The 21,496-nt window shown below is 49.4% G+C and overlaps 2 protein-coding genes across 4 annotated transcripts in view; both read left to right on the top strand.

Annotated features, from left to right (window-relative positions):
• ATF3 (activating transcription factor 3) overlaps nucleotides 1-15,307 on the top strand; it is a 52,912-nt gene extending 37,605 nt beyond the window's left edge. The window contains exons 1-4 of one of the 3 annotated variants that reach the window (XM_014783332.2): nucleotides 2,761-2,940; nucleotides 8,386-8,629; nucleotides 12,561-12,668; nucleotides 13,847-15,307. In XM_014783332.2, the coding sequence (XP_014638818.1) occupies nucleotides 8,390-8,629; nucleotides 12,561-12,668; nucleotides 13,847-14,044 (546 nt within the window). In that variant the 5' untranslated portion in view covers nucleotides 2,761-2,940; nucleotides 8,386-8,389 and the 3' untranslated portion in view covers nucleotides 14,045-15,307. Of the gene's footprint in view, nucleotides 1-2,760; nucleotides 2,941-8,385; nucleotides 8,630-12,560; nucleotides 12,669-13,846 lie in introns of those variants that run through there. The other 2 variants (XM_004424894.3, XM_014783333.2) reach the window with 2 other exon arrangements.
• A 4,064-nt stretch (nucleotides 15,308-19,371) lies between these two features.
• On the top strand, nucleotides 19,372-21,223 carry GARIN4 (golgi associated RAB2 interactor family member 4). Its single transcript, XM_004425164.3, has one exon. It carries the CDS (start codon nucleotides 19,372-19,374, stop codon nucleotides 21,112-21,114), a length of 1,743 nt encoding a protein of 580 aa, XP_004425221.1. The 3' UTR covers nucleotides 21,115-21,223.
• The last annotated feature ends 273 nt before the right edge of the window (nucleotides 21,224-21,496 follow it).

The raw sequence follows: 21,496 nt of genomic DNA, 5'->3' as shown, positions 1-21,496 counted from the left end.
TAGTCTCTCTCCAGGCATTTCACAGTTCTCCTGGGGGCTGGGGGCAGGGAGGCAGGCTGGAGTAGTTTTTGTTTTCCTTGGATAAGAGTTTCATTCACAAGGAGGTGGACTTACTTCTCTGTCAAGATTCTTATGCTTTTAGAGTTTCAGTGGGAAAGCAGGCAGAGAGTGTCAGGCTCTGACTTCGGAGAAGCGCTGACAGCATTTCTATCCAGGTGTGACTTGGAGATTCAAACTCAAGAATTTTATTAGAACGAAACAATGGGAGGCAGGATGGTAATAAAAATAAGCTGACCAGGGGTTGTGGACTTCGCTGTCTTGATTACCTTTCTCTTGCATTGTTTTGTGGAGGCTGTTCTGTTTGTTTACCCTATGCCCTAAATGGAATTTCCCCTTAAGGACAGGACTAAGCCTCCACGAATGTGGCTTGGATGTATTAATGGAATAATAGTTTAAAATGTAAACTGGTTCAAGATTTCTGTAGGCACTTCACAGAGGGGAAAAAAAGAAAAAAGCTTTCACGTGTTCTCCCCCATCTCCTTGTTTCATTTTATAATGGTGCAATTTATTCAAAGCTAGTAGATAAGTAGATATAACAGATAAGTAGAGAATCCCTAAAACTTTCATGTGAATTTGCAAAACACCCTTCCTTCTGGTCTCGCGGCGTTCTAGGGGTTGTGCCTACATGCCCGGGGTTTACCTGCCTGCGGGGTTTACCGCAGGAGGGCGGGGAATGGGAGTGCGGAGAGGTGTGAGGCGGTATGGGCGTGGAGGCTGGAGGGTGGCGCCGGGAGAGCCGTTACCACGGCGAAAAGTAAAGCAAAAACAACCGTCTCACGCTTCCCGCGCGACGCTACTGGAAACCTGGTCATGTCCAGGGCCACATCGCGGAGGATCCTGCGTGGAACCCCGAGGTTCCCAGACGAGCAGGAGGAGGGGGCACTTCCGAGGCCACCCTCCTCCTTGTCCTGGGCCCAAGGCTTGGAGGGGTGGGGGGTATTCTAGGTGAGGCTGGGGCTTGGGGGAGAGGATCGCGGGTGTGGGGGACTCAGTTTGACCTGCAGCTCAGAGGGTCTCTGCCCCAGACTGCTGGGCAATCGGAAGGGCTGGGGAAAGGGACAGGGATTTCCCGCGGGTGCGGGACTGTGTATTTAAGGCGGAGGGGGCTGCAGGTGCGGTGGGGTGCGACTGTGGGCTAGACCCGGACTCCGAGACCCTTCTGGCTCTTACCCCAAATTGCCAAACTATGACCGTCAACCGCCTCTCTCCCAAGAGGCAGGTAGAAGAAGGTGTTTCTGCCCCCGGCCGTGCCCCCACACCCCGCGGGCGCGCGCGGGTCACCCGCCCAGGCAGGTTCGAAACGTCGCAGGCTACACTCGCGTCCATGGGTGTCCTTGGGCAGTTGAGAAGGTCCCTGGTTCTGCCGCTTTCGAAGCCGAGACAATTGGAGTCGGAGAATCGGAACGGGGAAATCGATTTTTAAGGTTCAAATCCAGTTCTGCTGAAGCCTTGGCTCGAAGCTGGGGCCATCGGACCCCGCCTTTCCCGCCACCCGGGCTCGAGGGCGGAAGGGATTTCTGCTACCCGGCCTCATTTCGGCTGCGGTCAGTGCGCCCCGAGTCCGGGCCGTCCTGTCGCAGCCCAATCCGCTCTGGGCGCAGAAAAACGTGTGAAAGCCGAAGATGGGTTTTCCCTAAATCTTGCCTGAGATCGAGGTCACCCTTGCCCCGCCCGGCCCGCGGAGACCGAAGCACCTTCTCTTTGCTCTCTCCCTGGCCGCTCGGCTTCAGCCCCACTCTTATCCCCTCTGATTCGCCTCTGATCTCTCCAGGTCTCTCGTCTTTCGATGGTCTTGTTCGTTTCACTGAGAATCTCCCTCTCAAACACTTTGTGGTTGTTAAAAAATCCTAATCCACACCGTCCTACCACTCGCCCTCGCCCCAGAGGCGGGTTCCCAAACGGCCCGGAGGCGGTTCCGCGTGTGCGCTCGTGTCGGCTGTGCCGGAGCTGCGGGCGCACGGTGCCCGCCCAGCGCTGCCCTCCGCGACTGGGTTAACCGGCAGCCTCCTCGCGGTCTCTGCCGCGGAGGTCACCCCCGGCGGGTAACGGTGTGGAGTCCCGGTAGGGTGCCTTTGGGCACCTCTCCCACACCGGAGACCAACGCTTCTGCCCCTACCCCGCCCCTTACTTGAGAAGGGGGTGTTTAGCGTGGGGAGGAGATATTTTCTTGAAGCTCTAGAAAATGACCACGCATTTTAGAAAAAGGTCGTGCCCGTTTCCCAGCCTCACCTAGTCTGGGCTGCGGCCAAGACCCGCCTCTCCATCTTCCCCCCCAAACCTAGCGGAGGGAGAGATGCCAGCGCGGTGGAGTCATGCCGCTGGCTTGGGCACCATTGGCTCATGCCTGGAACACGCAGCGGCGAGTACGCACATCTGGCGGCCAGCCCGAGCGGCTCCGGTCCTGATATGGAGAGAGAGGACGGGCGGGTGTGTGTCCGAGCGTGCGAAGCCGGGAGAACGCGCCCCGGCCGGCTCCTCCCCAAGCTTGCATCACCAGTCCCCGCTTTGGCCCCTCCTTCCCCCGCCCCTCCCTTTGCCCAGCCTAGTTCGGCTGGTTCTCTGGGGAAGCTATTAATAGCATTACGTCAGCCTGGGTCTGGTAACCCAGAGTAAACGGGCGTGTCGCCAGCCTGAGAGCTATAAAAGGGGTGATGCAACGCGCTCCAAGCCACAGTCGCACGCAGCTAGACGCGCGCTGCACAGCGCTCTCCCGGCGCAGCAGTCCGAGCCGACCCACCAGCCCGCGCGCCGGCCGTGCGTCCTCGGTGTTCGCCCGCCGGCCCCACAGACAGACAGACAGCCCGACCCCGCCCTGACCCCGCCCGCCCTCTGGACCCTGGCCGCCCGGAGGGGAGACAGGAGGTGAGCGCTGGAAGACGAGTGAGTGAGCGCTGCGAGGGTGGCTCGCTTTCATTCCCTTTGCGACCCTCTAATAACCAGTCCCCCGATCCCTGCGCCCACCCCCGACCCGCATGCCCAGGCTCCAGCTTCGAAAGAACTCTGGCTGAACTTCTCCCAGACACGGCTGCTCCTCAGCACTTGGGAAAGTTTCTCGCAAAGAACTTTCTCTTTTGACATGGGGCGCGAAAGGTTTCTGGTGAACAGGAGAGGTCGGGCTTCCGCTCCTCTCCGCCCTCGGCACTTACTTACCCCACTAGGAGCGGGCGTGGGGAAGTGGGTGCGCGGGGGTGTCTGAGACTGTCCGGCTCGCCGTCCGGCTCCATCCCTCGCTTCGTGTCCGGGCACTGCCACTCCCGAGCCCAGCCTTCCGGAGGTCCGCAGAGAGGCGCGGAGGCCGGGTGCTCGCGGAAGGGCTGCGCTAGGGACCGAACGGAATGAATGGGGAAGGGACGGGCGAGCCGGGGGCGCGGGCGCGGCCGCTGGGGGTCGCCCTGCGCATCGCGGAGCGCTGGCTCAGGACCGTTCAGGGAGCCGGGAGCGAAAGTTAGTTGGGATAAGTTTAGAGGTGGCAAGCACTCATGTCGCTGTCCTGGGGCAGAAGGCGGAGAGGACTCCCGGCACAAGCTGATGTTGGGCTTCTGGGCCGGAGGCTTCCTGTCCAAGTCCCTCACACGCTTTTCTCTCATACCTGTGACTCTCGCTCTGGCTCTCTCTCTGGTGGGTTCTCGGATTTCTTTGCTTTGCGTCCGTGGAGACCCACCGTGGGGGGAAGCGAGGGTGCAAAGCCAGTTCAGATAATTGGGAGAACGGCTTTGTGGTCTAGTGGCCAGGCCCTGAGAGCTTATACTACACTTGATGTCCTTGAGCCTCAGTATCCCCAGCTGGGAGATGTGGGCACATAGGCACTACTGGCCTTCTTTGCTTGTTTGCGAGCACCAGGGGGTGTTTGGACTGGATAACCAGTAAAGTCCTTTCTGGCTAAAGATTTTCAGATTCTAGAGTGGTGTAATTGAAACAAAAGGGGCCGGTGAGGGGACTTGAATGACTTGAATGAGGAGGGTCGCTATCTAATGTCACCGACCAGCTTCTGAGGCAGTGGGGGAAAGGGGCCTTCTCTGTGGGGCATCTCTTCCTTTCCCAACTTTCTTCCCATTGGATTGGTTCTCATTCTCTGCTGCCCCACACCCCATTTTCATTTCATCTACTTACTTCCTTTCCTCCTAACCATTTTCTTTTCCCTAATTTCGTTACCTACTTCGCATATGCTCCCTTACAAATAGAGGAGTTGCTAAATCCTTGATGAAGCCAGAAAAAAAATTGGGGATGCTAGAAAATCTGGGTGCTCTCCAAAGTGTGGGTGACAGTCACATCTATTTGGGGCCTCTGTCTCCCCAACTGTAAACGAAGGGGAAATTGGTATTACTGTCCCCCTTGTTCTGTGTTTAGCATTTGTTGTAGAATAATGCTACAACATATAGGCTCTTGCTTTGAAGATATCCTGGACAAAGCCTGGGGTGGTGGTGGGTTTTGCAGTTGTTAATGTCTGCACAGTTTCAGAGACAGCATGGCAGGTGGCAATCCAGGCCCATACTGTGCATAAGATACAGACAGCACCCAGCACCTCTGGCAGCTGTTGGAGCCTTCTGAGCCTTCTTGTCTTAACCCCACCCTTCTCTCTCTCCCTCTTGGCCCTTCCTCTCCATTGTTCTCTTTCTTCTATACTCTGTCCCTGTCTTAGTCCTGTCAAAGCCTCCTCTGTAGTGGGTACCAGGTTACAGGACTATGAGGGGTAGATGACCCCTCATCTACCTTTGCCTTATTGGTTGATCCTCATAGTGTTGGATCTCTTTTGGTGATGGAGCAAAATGAGCAGCGGGTGGGTGGTCAACAGCTTGGCCTGGGCTGGGGCACTCACCAGCTTTATGGCCTTGGGCAAGTCACTTTCCCTTCCTGGACCTCACTTTACTCAATTACAAAATGAAGATCTGACCTAGATGACTCTAATATTGGGTGTTCTATCCCATTGTATAGAGCCCAGGCAGTATTGGTCTCATTTTACAGACAGGAGACTGAGGCCCAGAAAGCGTGAGTGACTTGTCAGTGGGTGCTCAGCTTGTGAGTGGTAGTGATAGGCCTGGAAGCATGGTCTCTAGTCCTGAAGTCTGGACACCTACACACCTACAGCCTTCAAGTAAGCTGGGAGAAAGACCAAGATATGAAGTTATGAAAGACCAACATTGGCTTCCTACTGTAAGATGTTTTATGAGCAGTGCTTACTGGAAAGAGATGAAAATTAAAAGTGAAAATTCAACGTTGTTGTAGCTACTAGGAAATAAAATCTGGGAGCTGAATTTCCAGTTACAGAAATACATGAGTAAAGTTTCACTTTCTTGAAAATGATGAAACCAGTGATATGACATGATTTCTGATTGGAGATAATGAAGCAGAAGCAAAATGCGGGTTCTTTGTAGCAAGCCTGGACAATTTTAAGATCAAAGGAGAAATTCAACTCAGAAAATCCCCAAACATATTTTTTTCTTCAATGAGGGGGATGTTACAGGGGCTCAACTTTTGGAAAAATTGAAGATTTAACTTCATTTTCCTTGTTGGGACACAGCCTGAGTCTGAGCTGAATCATAAACCTTAAGAGAATCAGTCAAGGAGTAACTAGAAAGTATCTCAAGAAACTAGGCTTTAGCAGAGAAAGCTCAAATCTCTACAGATACAACTGCTTTCCTTTCTGAAAGGCTTTTAACATTTTTACAACCTATTTCCATCCCTAAGTAAGCCCACCCAATGCTTTTCATAAAAACATTCCATACCACTGACATTCTTCAGTTTCTTTCATCAGGACTGCTGACTTTACACTAAGAAGGAAAAAACAATCTCAAACAGCAGACTCCAAGCCCTGAGAGCTCATTAATAAACTTAGTTGAGTGGTGAAATGGAACTACGCTCAACTGCAGTGGAATTCAAACTACCCATGTAGAAGGGGGCCATCCTGTCCTCTCAACAAAGGCCAGCCCAGTGGTAGCTCTGAATTCCATCCCCGATCTATTGGGTTTTTAATAAAGTTGGAAAGGAAGGGAAAACATGAATGCATGGGAGAATCTTAAGTCTCTGGCTTTAGAAGGCTGATTTCTTAGAGTTTATCACCTGCCAGAGATGTATCCTTCCAGCATCCTAACATTATAGGATTAAATTAATAGAAGAAATCAGTTCTGACCCACGACACAGGGCTTTGGGAAGAGAATTACATACATTTCCTGGGTTTCTTTGAATAGTCAACAGTGGCTCCATCAGTGTATCTTAAATCTTAAGGGGGAGTTAGAGGTCAGAGTGTTCTATTCAGAAGTGTTTGAGATCAAAGAGAGTGACCAGTCACCCTCCCACCTGGACCCCACAGAGTGTCTGTCAGAAAGCCAGCCCTGGGCTGGAGAGATCCCTGGGAGGCCCAGTAATAACATACCTCCTCGTTGCATTGTGTTTTCCAGGGCATATTTGTGTGTTATTTCCTCAACTCCTTGCACAACTCTATGGGAAAATAGGGCAATTGTTATTCGCCTTCCTTTACAGAGGAGAAAAAAGGCACTGGGAGGTATAATGATGACATATGAGTAACTGGGCCTCAAATCTTGATCCTCTGACCCCAGTCTGGGAATTTGGTGGATAAAAGACACACTTATACCTCCTCCCGGAATGCAGGCAGCAGCCTGAGTGTGCAACCTGACATAGAAAGATCAGCAATTCATTACACAAAGTTCAAGTTTTCCCTGTGGCTCTTTGCTTAGTTTCCCCTCCATTGCTTCAGTTCCAGGACCCCCATCTACCCCCAAGCCTGCCCCAACCCCCCAAGAAGAATTTGCTCTGTTTTTTTGTTTATTTTTGCAATGTGGAACAATAATCTATATTCTATAAATTAAGGGTGTGAGTTCTGGAGTCAAACTTAATTCCAAATCCTGACGCTGCCTCATGCTAACTCTGTGACTTTGGACAAATTATTTAGCTTGTCTAAACCTCAGTTTAGGGGCTAGGACCTAACTCGCTGGGTTCCCATGAGGATTAAATGAGATAATGCACATAAGGTTCTGGTACGAAGGAGGCACTCATTACATGTTAGTGACTTGCCAAAGAGCTTCCTGTCTGGCTGGACTTGGCTAAGGACCACAGGTCCCCAGATTCAGAGGGATGCTCCAGGGGACCACCAGACAGTCCCCACACTCATCGCCCTTAGAGAACTGACTGCAGGGATGAGGGGGGGCAGCCACTGCTGGAGGGAGTATACGGCAGGGAGAGCTTTATAGGAGGCTATTCCAAATTGGAAACATGGAACTATTAATATTTCTACCCTTTATTTTCCTTTTGCTGTCCCTTTGAGTTCCCTGGGCTATTGAATGATAGAGGTAGATGGGCCCTCAGAGGCCATTTGATTTGACTGCCCCTGCCCCATTTCACGTCATCAGTTGGGCAGTCTCCAGTGGTCAGCAGGCATTGGGAGCAGCCGGTGCCAGGTGCTGGGCCAGGCTCTGGAGAAAGTGACCGTGGAGACTCAGTCCTCGTGCTCCAGGAGTGCTCAGCCCTTTGCCAGATGAAGACTGAGCCTCATAGAGCTCAGGTCACACTGCTCCTTAGTGCCAGAGCCAGTCCCAGTTCCTTGTCTGCCCCAGCTCAAGCCTCTCCAGACACCACAGGGCTGAACAACACCCCCAGAAGAGGTCGAAATTCTTAGCTCTTCACTTTTCTTTACTCTGAAGTCTTTTGCTTCACCAACCTTAACCTTACGAAGGGGCTACTGGTCCCTTGTGACCTGAATCTCCACACCCCAGCCCGGGCCAAACTGGGGCAAAGAAACACACCTGCTACAGTTACCGTCCTCATTCTCATTGACTCGGACCCAACTTCCCCACAGAGAAGCTCCAGAGATCCATTTGCTAAATTCAAGGGTCCCCCACTCCTTGCTTTTACCTCCACTCACTGATAGATCTAACTTGATTTCAGATGCCTTCCAAGTTTCTTTTTGAAAAGGAGACTGAAAATGGGGTTACACAATAGTCTCACTGATTTTTTTTTTTTAAATGCCCTTCCTCTTTCAGGACTGTTTGAGGCTACATTTGCATATATGCACACCAGCCAAAACTAATAGCTCTTGTGAATTCAGAATAGCCTGAAATTCAGAACAGCCTGAAATGCCACCACTTATAAACTTCATTTAGGCATTTTATTCACATTACCAAGCTGTGTATTTTAAGAACCTGTTTTACTCAAGATGAGGACGGCATGAAATGAAAACAAAAGAGAAGCCCGAGTCTTTACGGAACTTTCCTCTGGGGGTGGGGCTCTGGTGTTGGAGGTTGTAGGTGTGGGGGGACTTGACCCCATGCCCCCAAATCCCTGAAGTAGTTTGGGTTTCAATGTGTCTTTCAGCAAAATGATGCTTCAACACCCAGGCCAGGTCTCTGCCTCGGAAGTCAGTGCCTCTGCCATCGTCCCCTGCCTGTCCCCTCCTGGGTCACTGGTGTTTGAGGATTTTGCTAACCTGACACCCTTTGTCAAGGAAGAGCTGAGGTTCGCCATCCAGAACAAGCACCTCTGCCACCGGATGTCCTCCGCACTGGAGTCGGTCACTGTCAGCGGCAGACCCCTGGAGATGTCAGTCACGAAAGCCGAGGTAGGTTCTACCCCAGGTGCCCATTCTTTCAGCACTTATTTATCACACACCTGCTCACCTACCACGTGCCAGGCATGCTCTAGGCAGGAGGCTGCAGTCGTAAATAAAACACAGAACCACTGCCCACAGGGGGCTTACCTTCTACTGGGCAATACACAATATGCAAAATAAGTAAATACATAATATGAGAGACAGGGGCAAAGGAGAAAACTAAAGCAGCGAAGGTGGACAGGGAGAGTGGAGTAGGGGTTGCTGCTTTAAATCAGGGTGGTTAGGGGAGGCTTCACTGATGGAAGAGCCTTTGAGCAGAGACTCCGAGGAGGAGGAGGGGGCCATATGGGTATCTGGCAAAAGAGCAAGAATAGGCCACTGAGCAGGGAGTGTGGTGGGTGCCTCGGAGGAGTAGTAAGGTGGCCGTGTGGCTGGCGTGGAGTGCGGGGTGGGGAGTGAGTAGGAGCTGAGGTGATGGGTGGGGGCAGATCACGTTGGGTCTGAGACTATTGTAAAGATACAGCCGTTTACTCAGTGAGGTGGGAAGCCGTTGGAGAGTTTTTGAGCCAAGGAGTGACATGGTCCGAATTATAGTTTTAAATGCTCACCCTGGCTGTCATGTTGAGAATGGGCAGTAGGGGCAAGGGCAGAAGCAGTGTCTAGAAATGAGACTGTCGCAGTAATCCAGGTGAGCCAAGGAGGGTCTGCATCAGGACGGAAGCAGTGGGGTGCTGAGAAGTGGTCGGCTTGAAGGTAAAGCTGTGTCTTGAAGGTAAAGCTGATTTACTGATAGATTGGACGTGGGGTGTGAGAGAGAGGACTCAAGGGTGACTCCAAAATTTCTGGCCCGACCAGCTGTAAGGATGGAGCACCCATTTGCTGCTGAGAGGAGACTGTAGGAGGTTGAGTAGGGCCAGAGCAAGAGTCTGTCCTATTGGACACCCCAGTGGTGGAGGTATGGAGGAGGCAGTTGGATATGTGGGTCTGGAGTTCAGAGGAGAAGCAAGGCTCGAGATAATTGAGTTGGAAATCTTCAGCGTATGGATGGTATTTAAAGCCTTGAGTCTGTTTGAGGTCATCTTCTTTGTCCAGTTGTTTGGAAGAAGTACAGAGTGTGGTGATTATTGTCTTCACTAAAAGGACCCAGGTGGCCAGAGTGCGGAGCAAGGACTAGCCAGCCGTGCTCACAGCTGTGTGTGATGCTCATAGCCTTGGTACAGGTGTCTGCTCCCCGTTCACTTCTCTCTCTGATGCTTGCACTGCTCCCCACTCAGCAACCTTTTATGAGACACCTGGAGTCACAGACATGGTGAGAAGTCTGGCAGGTGGTTGCTGGTGATGCTGTGGTGGCTCAAGGACTTCAGAGCCAAGGTCGTGGCTGTTTTGTGGTCCTTTCCCTGCTGGATGCAACATAGGTGTGTTTCAAGCTTACCTAATTGGCATGATCACAGCCTTTGGGCAAGGGGTGGTAGAACTGGCCAAAAAAGAACTGAGTTTAAAAGGAGGTTGATTAAAACCTTAACAATTCTATAAAAGGGAGTGAGGGGAGATAATAATGCCTCCTGTGGAGGATTGATCTAAGGGTTCAATGAGATGATATTTGTTGAGGGTCTAGCAGAGGGCCTGGCTGATAGTGAGCATTCAGTGACTGGTAGTGGGGACTACCGTATGATGCTGTATCCATAAGGCATTACTAGGGGCATCGGCTGTGCCCCAGTTAACCTCAGAAGAGGTCATCAGTGCCCAGTCCAATACTGGACAGTGCAAGGTGAACCATGGGACACTCAAGGAAAGTTTTTTAAATGTTCTAATTAAATATCTTGAGATAACAGGATGCAATGGAAGTAGCAGTAGGATCCCCATAGAAGGAAGGAAAGCATTTTGGAAGGATATTTGGAGGGTTCTCCAGAGGAAGAAGCAGGCAGCCTCCTTCATGGAAATACTCCTTACAGCCACCCAACTCACCTACTGTGATTCTGTGTGCACCAAGTGACCTTCTGATCTTACGTCAGTTTAACAAGTAGATTTTCCTACTGGGAAAAGAATTTACCAACTGACCTAGCTGAATATTCTGGTCCCCTGGGTCTCTGTAATTGTCATCTTAAAATAAGACACTGAGCCTGTGAAACTCTTAGGCATCCTGTGCATTTGGGCAGCATGAGCCTGTACCCCATATCCCAGTCCAACATGCTGGAACGAGGCAGCTGTGGCCAGGAAATGACACAGGATGAGGAGCAAAAGGCCTGGGTTTTATAGCCTACTGGTCTGGAGACCATGAGCTGGTGATTCCTGGGCCTCCTTCAGCATATTCCTACCAGCCACTATTACTGCTACTAACAGATCAGTATTTACTTGTTGGCTGAATTCCTCATTTCCATATGAGTAATCCTCAGAGATTGAACTAAATGGCCTTTAGAAAAGCTTTTCCATCTCCGACAGTGTGTACTCTGAGAATTGCTCTACTTCCAAGTACTTCCTCATATGAGAAAACCCTGAATCCTCTCCCACAGATCCAAAACTACCTGTAGGGTTGCAAAGGAAGTGCTGGAGTTGCTGAGTTCTTGATGAAGACATTGATGGTGAGGCTAATAATAATAATAACTAAAGCTTACATAGCACTAACTATAAGCTAAACACTGTGGAAAGCATCTTACATATATTAACTAATGTGACCCTCATCATAGCCCTATTAGGTAGATAAGATTATTGATCCCATTTTACAAATGAGGAAACTGAGGATCAGAAGAGTATGGTTACTTGTGCAAAGTCTCACAGCTAATAGGTGTTTAAGCTGGGATTCAATGGCAATTTAGTCTAAACCTGAATGTCTGCCTGTGTGGTTCTGAGATCCAAGATGTAGAAGGTGGAAATGCCTCTCACCATATTTCCCCCTTGAGCTTTGTTTGTCTAAATCTCAAGGCCTCCCATCTAAGTCCAAGCAGTGTCATCTAATCCAAAGGACTAGTAATGAGGTGATTATGGCGTCCCAGGTTCTCTTTGGTTTGAGGTATGGCTCCTACACCCTTTCCTGCTGTCCAGAGCAGTGACAGGTGACATGACAAGGTCTGACATTAGCCTAAACCATCACCCACTCAGCCCACGATGAGTGCTTCACCCTAGCTGGACTCTGGTCTCTAAGCCAAGTGCAACGGCTGGACTTTGCTGATTCCCCATCAGATGAAGATGAAGTCAGGATCAGAGTGAACTTCCATAGTGGACCAGATCCTAAAACAGGACAGGGTTTTCTTCTCTGAGGATCCCCAGGGCTGGCTCAGGGTGGGACACAGAGGAAGAGATCAGTATTTATTTGGTGGATGAATCAATGGATGGTTCTAGTTCACCACCCACTGGTGGCACCAAGCCATGGACTGATAATGTCACATTGGTTGGGAATGCTCTTGGGTTCCTCTTCTCTAGGAGCTCCACCAGCTTCTCCTGAATTCAGAAAGGAGGTGTATGATGCTTGAAGTGAAGATAGAAATGAATTGGGCTGCCCTTGGGTCTTGAATCAAAGAAGAGGCAGGGGAAAGGGTGGCTAGGTGCTATTCTTGAGGTCATTCCTGGTTCTAGCGGAAAAGTCATATTTACCAAACAGAATCTATTTTCTCTAAATAATTACAGTTGTTATCAGTAGTTATCAATTTGAATATCAAACTTATATTTCAAAATCTAAATGCATTTTTTAAATAGGCCAAATTTGAATTTACTAATATTGCCAATATAATTTTAACTAACAATTCTTTGGTTTTCATTATTCATTCTTAAGCGTGTACGTGTGTGGAGAGGTTTCATGCAAAAGTCTAGGGCTTTACTTCTTCTGGGTCCTTCAGCATTAGGACTGCCCTGGTTTGCCAATTTTTGCTGGCAATAAAAGGCAGTGTATTTGAGGTGGGTCACATTTCTTGCCTCCCATTAAGCATGTGCCTCTTGTATTTTATAGGTTGCCCCTGAGGAAGATGAAAGGAAAAAGAGGCGACGGGAAAGAAATAAGATTGCAGCCGCCAAGTGCCGAAACAAGAAGAAGGAGAAGACAGAGTGCCTGCAGAAAGTGAGTGCCTTTTCCCCTCACCCCTTCCTTTGCTCATGCCTGTTCCCCACCAACCTCATGTAGCTCTCAGGAGAGTTAAAACATCCCCTACCCGGAAGTGTTTTCCCAAGAAGGGCATTGTAGCTGGTAGCAGAAATGCCAGTTGCGGAATGAGGAGGTAACAAAGCTGTTAGCACAATGAACATGACTCTGGATGTATAAAAAGCAGGTGTGTGAATTAAAAACCACAGGATCGTCTGATGTGCAGATTCCTAGCAGCCTCAGCCAGTCCATACACGTCCAACAGCTTCCAGGCTGCAGGATTTGTCAGCCTAGTTAAAGAGGCTTCACTTGCCTGTCTTCCCGAGAAAAGGAAGCTGCCAGCTCGCATTTGGCTCACTATGAAAAGCCTTTAATTAATCTCTTCAAACAAGTCATTTCCTTAATCCACGATCAGTGGTTACACTTTTTTTGTGTTCCGGTTTAGTTCTTGCTCTGCAGCCCTTCTCCTTGGCTCATCCAATAGTCTGAGCTCCTGGCTGCGTTCAGCCGGCTCCCCTTCCGGAAGGGAGCAGCATCGGTGGGAACGGCATCTGTGGGAGGCTGTGGTACACTCTTTCCAGTGTACACCCTCCCCCAAGTGTGGACAGGCCAGGGCCAAGTCTTCACCCAGGTCCCACAGGTCCTCAAAGTTTTGTTGATTGCTTCAGGGAGTCAGTGAAAATTAAGACATTTTGTATGTTGCCATATACATTCCTTCTGGGGAGATGAGCTTCTCAGTTGAATCAGTGACTCACAGAAGACTGAGCACGACAAGTTTGGATTTCTCCCCAGCCCCCAAGGCCCTTGCAAGTCCAGAAGACCTGCACATGGGCTGTTGGCCTCATGCAAAGGAGATCTCTGGGTCATTGGTTCTACTGCAGCTTCCTTACTATTAGTGTCACAACCTGCCTCAACCTTGAGTGGATACTCAAGGGCATCTCTGAAGAAGCCTGCAAGTTCAAAGGCTTCTCCAGGGTCTGGATTCTCCCAAGCCTACTGCTGCTGTCCCAGCTTTGTGGGGCACTGTAGCAGGGAACCAACAGCATTCCCCTCTGCAGGCCATTCCCAGCATGATGAGCCCTGAGATGTCTCCGAGGCCTCCCCCTCCTTGCTGGACCTTGGCTCCATTCCTAATAACTCTGTTGCTTGTCCCCCAGGAGTCGGAGAAGCTGGAGAGTGTGAATGCTGAACTGAAGGCCCAAATTGAGGAGCTCAAGAATGAGAAGCAGCATTTGATATACATGCTCAACCTTCACCGGCCCACGTGTATTGTCCGGGCTCAGAATGGGCGGACTCCAGAAGATGAGAGAAACCTTTTTATCCAACAGATAAAAGAAGGAACATTGCAGAGCTAAGCAGCCGTGGTATGGGGGCAACTGGGGAGTCCTCATCGAATCCTCCTTTTATATCCGAAACCCTGAAGCCATTGGAGATCTGACTTCCTGTGCACCTCTCGAATCCCAGCAGCAAAGAACCATCGAGGCAGGAGGGCCCTTGGTGACTCAGCTGGGCCTTTCCGCTCTGCCCCAGAGTGGACTTTGGACCAGGGCAAGGGCAGCTTTTGCCTCAGCTCCAGGATTTAGGCCTTAATATACTGGCCATCTCCAAATGGCCCCTGGTTAGGGTCCTGCCCGCCTTTTGTCTGGATTCTACAAAAACCAGGACCCCCACCATTAGGATTCATGCAGAAGAAGTGTCTGTACCTTGGGTGGGTGGGGTGGGGCTGCTTCCTCTGCCACCACTGCCACTGTCACTCATAGGGGACATGGAGTGAGAATGGCATTTAGCGAAGTTGTGCAATGGCCAGGGTTGTGCTTTCTAGCAAATATGCTGTTATGTACAGGAATTACTGTGTGCAAGGCATTTGTTTCAAAACTAGGCATTGTGCTCTTCTGATGTTGTTTCACATGACACTGGTGTGACTTTTTCATGACTTTCCTCAGATGTGGTTTCTGAGAGTTTGGAGGGCTATCACCATGTGCAGTGTCTTACAAAATGTTCGGGTGGCCAGAAGAGCTTGTCAGCCCCAGGGGAAAGGAATTCTGCCGGCCAGCAGTGCAGTTTTGTGCCAACAGAGAAGGCCTCCTTTCCCTTGGCATCCAGGCATTAATGCAAAATTCATGAGCATGACTGTAGGTCCTCTGTTGCAAACTCAGTTATAATGTCCCAGGAAGAAAGCAGAAAGAAAGTCCAACTTCCACAGGGTTAGGACTCTCTGCTCAGTGACTTAGGTCAGGAGTTATTTCTAGGCCGGAAGAGCCAAAGAATATTCCATTTTCCTTTTCTTGCAGTTGAAAACCACATTCAGTAGAGACATGTTTGAAGCCAGGTGATGCCTAGGCTTTAGCATTATTGGATGTTAATGGCATTGTTTTTGTCATGCGGATGTTTGTTGAAATCTGGCCCAGAGCATTTACAGCTTTGAGAGGTCATTCACACTGGCCGCAAGGACTCTGGCTGCTGTCTGTTTCAATTCTGATGTTTCTGTGAAATCCTCAGAGTGTTTAATGCAACTCAATAGTATCATTACAATTTTCTGTAAGAGAAAATATTATTTATCCTAGTATTCCTAACCTGTCAATATAATAAATATTGGAACCAAGACATGGTAAACTTAAGTGTTGTGCTGGTTTCTGTTCTTTTAAATTGGTTGGTTGTGAGGTCCAGTTATTCCCTGCCCCTTCCTTCCCCCATTGGAGGGGGGTTGTTTAGCTTTAAATAGTCTCCAAGTGACGTCCTTTGTTCTTACGGGTGCCACTTGGTGGGATAGTTGACTTCTAATCCTATTCCTCAGTCCGTGGCATCTGATGCTCGATTTCTCATTGACAAACTCTGGGACCAAGTATATCCTTTAGACCAACTGTTTGGTGTTAAGATAGAATTTTGATATAAAATCTGAATTGATCAATGCCTCAACTATCAGTTTCTATACACGTATAAATGCCTGAAACGTACATCTGTTGTCCCAACTTGAGCCATGGACACCTGACATTCTTCCACAGAACTCCTCTTAAAGTATTCGCTTGAATTACATCTGTTAATGTCCAAATGTGTGTCTCATTGTTGCAAATATGTATTCAAACATTGGAAAAGAATGGGGGGAGAATGGGGAGGAAGAGAGAGAATAATTTTAGATGGGATAGGTGTGATCATTCAAAGAAAGGTATTCTACCTAATTTTCTGGAATCTCCAGGGCATATGATTCCTTCGGTCTGGAACAGAACCAGGTTCTCTTTCTCTTTGCCTGCACACACATGTTAACACTCACAGGCTAGAAATAAAAATTGGCTACTCTGCTACAGGCTTCCTTAAACATTCGATTCACACACATGAATGGTGTACATGCTCCTTTGAACTCATGTATGGTTCTTTTAAACTAGCACCTGTAACACAAGTGTCCTAATTTTGCTGCTTTAATTGCACATCAGGGCTAGTTCCTAATCTGTAAAGAGCCATCTGGTGGCTCCACTTCTTTCAGGAAATAATCTGTTTTCCTTATCTTGGCGGAGGGGAAAAATTCCTTGCATTTACCCCCTGGTTGTGGGTATAGATGCCACCAACCAGTCATTACGATATTCAAGACAAATTTTAAGCTGCCATGGACAATGGATTGGAGAGGATGGAAAGGGGTAGTGGCTACGGCAAGAAAAATTGATCTGAGAAATGCACTGTATATGGTTAGTGGAACTGTAAGTTCTTTTAAGAAATACATTAAATATAGTCTTGTTTTCTGTAGCCAAGCTTATGTTTTGATACTTTAATAAAAAAGAAGGATGAATATGTGTTTACCATTACGTTGTTTAGTTCATCTTGTTTCACATTTGGCAGAGAGGGAAGGTTGGGGGGGTCTGAGAGAATAAACTTGGATGGGACCTTCGCCAGAGTCAGACACCTAGTTGGACAATGTCTTTTCATTGGGCTGCATCTTACTGGGGTGGTGATGTCACACTGGCAGGGCATGGAAAGCCCTCCCTCCTTCACTCCTTCCCTCCTCTCTCCTGCCCTCATCCTGTCCCCTTGCCTTTTGAACTGGCCTGACATCTAATTCAAGAGTAAAGAGCTTTCAAGGGTTCTGGCCCAGGACGGGTTCTGGAATTGAAACTTTCACTTTCTGCCAAGAGCTAAAATGCTATTTTCCATCTTTATCCTAATTTCTCCCCATGGGCTTTGAATGAACTCTTGAAACCCATACCAAACTTTCTCTTCTCTTCCCCATCCTACACTCTTTGGTTGTGTTCAAGCAGTTTTCTGTGGAGTGAACAGTGTTTTCATGGATCTGCTCGAGGTACAATCTCAGAGGAGGCCAAGTCTGCCTGTTGAGCATCCTTCTGTGTTCTCATGGTGGCTGTAACCCCAGAAGCTTCTCTATTTATCTGATCAAAAACTGCTCACAGGAAGGAATTCACACTGAGGCTTAAAGGGCCAGTTGAGAACTAATGCTAATAATAGCTAACATTTATTGAGTGAGACAATAAGCTCAACACTTTACATGCATTCTCTCATTTAACACTCACAGCAACTGTTAATAATGCCATTTTACAGGTGAGGAAGTAGAGAGCTAAGTAGCTTGCTCAAGGTCACACAGTTGACCTTTCTAAAGCTGAAACCTATGTTTTCTAACTATAAGCGTTCCGAGCAAGAGTGTATATTTGTATGTGTGTGTGATAAAATACGCATAACATAAAATTTATCATTGTAACCATTTTAGCGTGTACAACTCAGTAGCATTCGGTTCAATATTGTGTAACCATCACCACTATCTAGTTCCAGAATTTTTCATCACTCCAAAAGGAAATCCTGTATCTATTAAGCAGTCACTCCTCATTCTCCCCGCCCTCCAGCCCTAGGCAACCACTAATCTAACACCTGTCTCTGGTTTTCCTTCTTCTGGATATTACATATAAATGGAATCACACAATATGTGGCCTTTCATATCTGGCTTCTTTCACTTAGCATAATGTTTTCAAGGTTCATCCATGTTGTACCATGTATCAGTACCTCATTCCTTTTTATGGCTGAATAATATTCCACTGCATTGATAGACCACATTTTGTTTATCCATTCATCTGTTGATGGATGTGTGTGTATTTTACCAGAAAGATAGCCTTCACCCCCAAGGAATGGATCTCTAAGGTAGGATTTCAGGCATGACATCAAACTGGGAGATAAGAGAGTTGGGAGCAGGGGTCTTTCTCAGAACTTTCAAGTAACGATTTAGAAATCACTTATTCTGTGGCTAGCTCTGTGGGAGTGGCAATAAGGCAGGGGATACAATCATACATGCTCTCCATGGGTGTCAATGCTTCCAAACCACTTCTGCATGATAGGGAGATTACCACAGGAGGGCGTTAGGAAGGCTCCTGGAATTGAAGCTTACATCTTGGGTTTACTCCCTCCCCATTTCACTGGGGGAGGAGGGAAGAAAACTGGAGGTCTTAAGAGAGAATAGCTAGGTTTCCACACACAGGCTGTTTGCACAAGAGTAATGGAGGGGAGGAACTGAGGCGACCCCCCTGGATAATTTAATCCCCAATTCAGCCCAGCCTCTGTCTGAAGCAGTTGTCTTGGGTTCTCCCCATAACATATACACACATAGAATTATGCAGCTTCTAATAATGCAGCAAATAGGTCTTCTTGAAGGTAGTTAAATCAGTCCAGTTTGAAAACCTTTGGCTGGCCCAAGCTTTCTTTGTGAGGCAAAGTACTGTAGTGGTTCAGAACAGAGGCTTTAGAATCGGCTACACCTGCCTTCAAATACTGCCTCCACTCCCACTAGTTCTGTGAATTTAGGCAATGACACAACCTCAATTTCTTTACCTGTAAAATGGGGACGGTAGCAACGTACCAAACTCAATGGATTCTTCCCAGCATATGTGAAGAACATAGCATGGTACCTAGGGAAAGCAATTTTTAATGTTATTATTAAAAGTCATTATCATCAATGTTTGCTGAGATTTTATGAAAGGACAGGCTAAGGACTAAGACTGCCAATTCTAGGTTATTCAATAAAATTAAACCATGAGCTCAAATGGTTCAATTTATGCCATCATCTTACATTCTTATAGATTTTGTCCAGTTACTGAATCTTTCGAACTTGGAGGAGGAAAAAAAAAGCAGCCACACAAAATTTTCCCATTTGAAGCAATTTTTATTTCGCTACCCACCTCAGTCCCCGGCAGGGTGGGCCTGTCCTCTGTGGTGTCGATGGGGTGTTTGAGGGGAGGATGGTGGCCCTACCCTGAGGGGGTCCCTGAGGGATGAGAACAAAGGGGTATGTAACAGTGACAGGTCATAAAGGGCAGCAGAGGATAAATATGGCCGCGCAGGGAGTTTAGGGAGTGGACACTTCTCTCTCCAGGACTGCAGTTCGCAGCAGCCTCTCAGGGAGATAAAAAATAAGAGGCTGTACATCTCTACAGACCTGAAGAGATTCAGTCTGGGGTCCAGGTACCCTACAGAATCCCCACGGCAATCGTCTGAACTCCCACCCCAGCCCCTGCCTCTGGGAGGCTCTGAGGCAAAGGGGCGGGGCCGGTGGGGTGGGGTGGGGTGGAGAGACTTGCCATAGAGCCACCTGTGTGACACGGGAGCACCGCTGCTCCCTCCTCTGCCAGCAACGCGAAGGAAGAAAAGACCCACGGACCTGCCTTGCCAGCGCTGCTTGTCATGATAAAAGACAGTCATGACCAGTGAGTCCCTGCTACCATATTACACGGCCCAGAGTGGCTCCAGCGTGGGCATGTTCAACACCGCCATGGGGAAACTGCAGCGACAACTGCACAAGGGAGAATACGACATATTCAGGTACGCACCTATATTTGAGAGCGACTTCATCCAGATCACCAGAAGGGGAGAAGTGATCGACGTGCACAACCGTGTCCGAATGGTGACCGTGGGCATCGCCTCCACTAGCCCCACCCTCTCACTACCAGACATCATGCTGCTGGCCCGCCCGGCCACCGGCTGTGAAGAGCACGCCGGGCGTGGCCAGGCCACCAAGGGAAAAAGCCGCAAGGCTACAAAGACCCTAGAGCTCACCAGGCTCCTTCCCTTGAAGTTTGTAAGGATCTCCATTCACGACCGTGAGAAACAACAGCTGCGTCTGAAGTTCGCCACTGGCCGTTCCTGCTACCTGCAGCTGTGTCCCCCTCTGGATGCGCGGGAAGACCTCTTTGCCTATTGGGAAAAGCTAATTGGCCTCCTGCGACCACCAGCGGACGGTAACAGCAGTACGTATGTCATGCCAACGGAGGACACGATATGCATGCATGAGGAAGAGGACAGCAGGAGCCCTGCAGTGGCGGACTTCCAAGGAAAAGGGGATCAGGAGCAGGGCAGCATCAGGAGCCTTCACGTGGTCTCTGAGGTGGCTGGGGCCACCTCTGCAGCTTTTGCTGGGGGGGAGGGGACCCAACATGACTCCCACAAACCCCCTACCATGCCCGATGTAGCCACCCCAAACACAAAACCTACAGAGCTTGACAAAGAGTCAGCAGCAGGGGCAATGACAGAGGCAGCGGCAGCAGCAGGGGTGGCAGCAGGCCCCACAGCAGGAGATTTGAGCTTGGCAGTAATCAAGTCTCCTGCCCCTGAACAGCTAAGCACAGCCACAGCCACCAAAGGAAGCAAAACCAGCATAGCCGTTGAGGACGCTGCCAACACATCCCCAAAGAGCATTAAAATGGCTTTGGCAGGTGCTGCAAACAAGTCCTCAGAGGGTACTTCCAGCGTGTCCACTAGCCTCTCCCCGGAGGCCGGCATCACGGTGGCAATCGCAGGAGCAGAAACTACCGCCAAGACTGCTGAGGAACCGCTCATCTCAACCTTGCCAAGGGAAGGCCACATGAGTGACCAGGCTGGAAGGCAACGGCGAGCATCCCAGGCCAGTGATGAAGCCCACCAGGGAAGAAGGGAGCGAAGGGAGAGAAGGGAAAAGGAGAGAGCGCTCAGGACCTCTGGTCACCTCAGGGCAGCTGAAAGCCGCCACAAGGCAGGGGGAGACAAGATAACCCAAAAACCATCCAGAGGGTCCTTAGCCAGCCCTAGAGCCTCGAGAGATGACAGAAAGGAGAAAAGCCGCAGAAGCCCAGGGGGCAGCAGGCGTGTCACCACGCACAAAGGCATCAGCCGTGCTCCCATCACAAAGGAGTCTCACAAACCAGGGAGGAGCTTATCTACAACTAGTTCAGGTTCCACAACCAAGAGACTCAGCAGGCTCAGCTCTTTCCTGAGGCACGTCAAAGCCAATCTTACTGCAAAAACAGTGGCCTCACCACCTGATAAAGGCGTGGACATCTTGACTGAGACAGTGGAGAGGAACAGCATGGAGGCCATCATAGAGACAGCAGAGAGTGGCCAGGGGCAGGAGATCCTTGGCAGTGTGACATCTGAAATGGTGGAGACAGTGAGCTTTGAAGCCCCTTAGTAGGACCAGAGCTGGAAGCTGCAAAGGGACCAGGGCTCAGGGAAATATCCCTGGAGAGCCTATTCCAACTTTCCTTACTGCAGTTTAAATAAAGAACTATACAATCTGAGAATGGCATGCTGCATTCTGTCTGAATTTTTATGTCCTGCAGCCCAGGAGTGACCACAGAGTGGATTTTGTGATGTCAGCTGTGCTGCAGCCTGAGACCCCAGTGTCCAGTCAAGAGTAGCCTCACCTCACACTTGTGCTCAGCAGAACCAACAGGAGTGCTCCATCTTGCCTCAATTCCTTTCTGGCTTGGTTCCCCAGGGCCATGGCTTAAAGTCAGACAATGGCCTGGGAAGCTCTACCTGCACCATCTCCCTGTCCTTTTTAGAAATAT

Source organism: Ceratotherium simum, chromosome 2 (genome assembly GCF_057802395.1).
Source record: "Ceratotherium simum simum isolate JZ-2026a chromosome 2, ASM5780239v1, whole genome shotgun sequence".
Taxonomy (NCBI): Eukaryota; Metazoa; Chordata; class Mammalia; order Perissodactyla; family Rhinocerotidae; genus Ceratotherium; species Ceratotherium simum.
Note: the sequence above shows the minus strand (reverse complement) of the source record. Positions and strands in the feature narration are given on the sequence as shown.

Coding starts and splice junctions, on each gene's coding strand:
- GARIN4 (XM_004425164.3), top strand. CDS start 19,372: ATGACCAGTGAGTCCCTGCTACCATATTACACGGCCCAGAGTGGCTCC.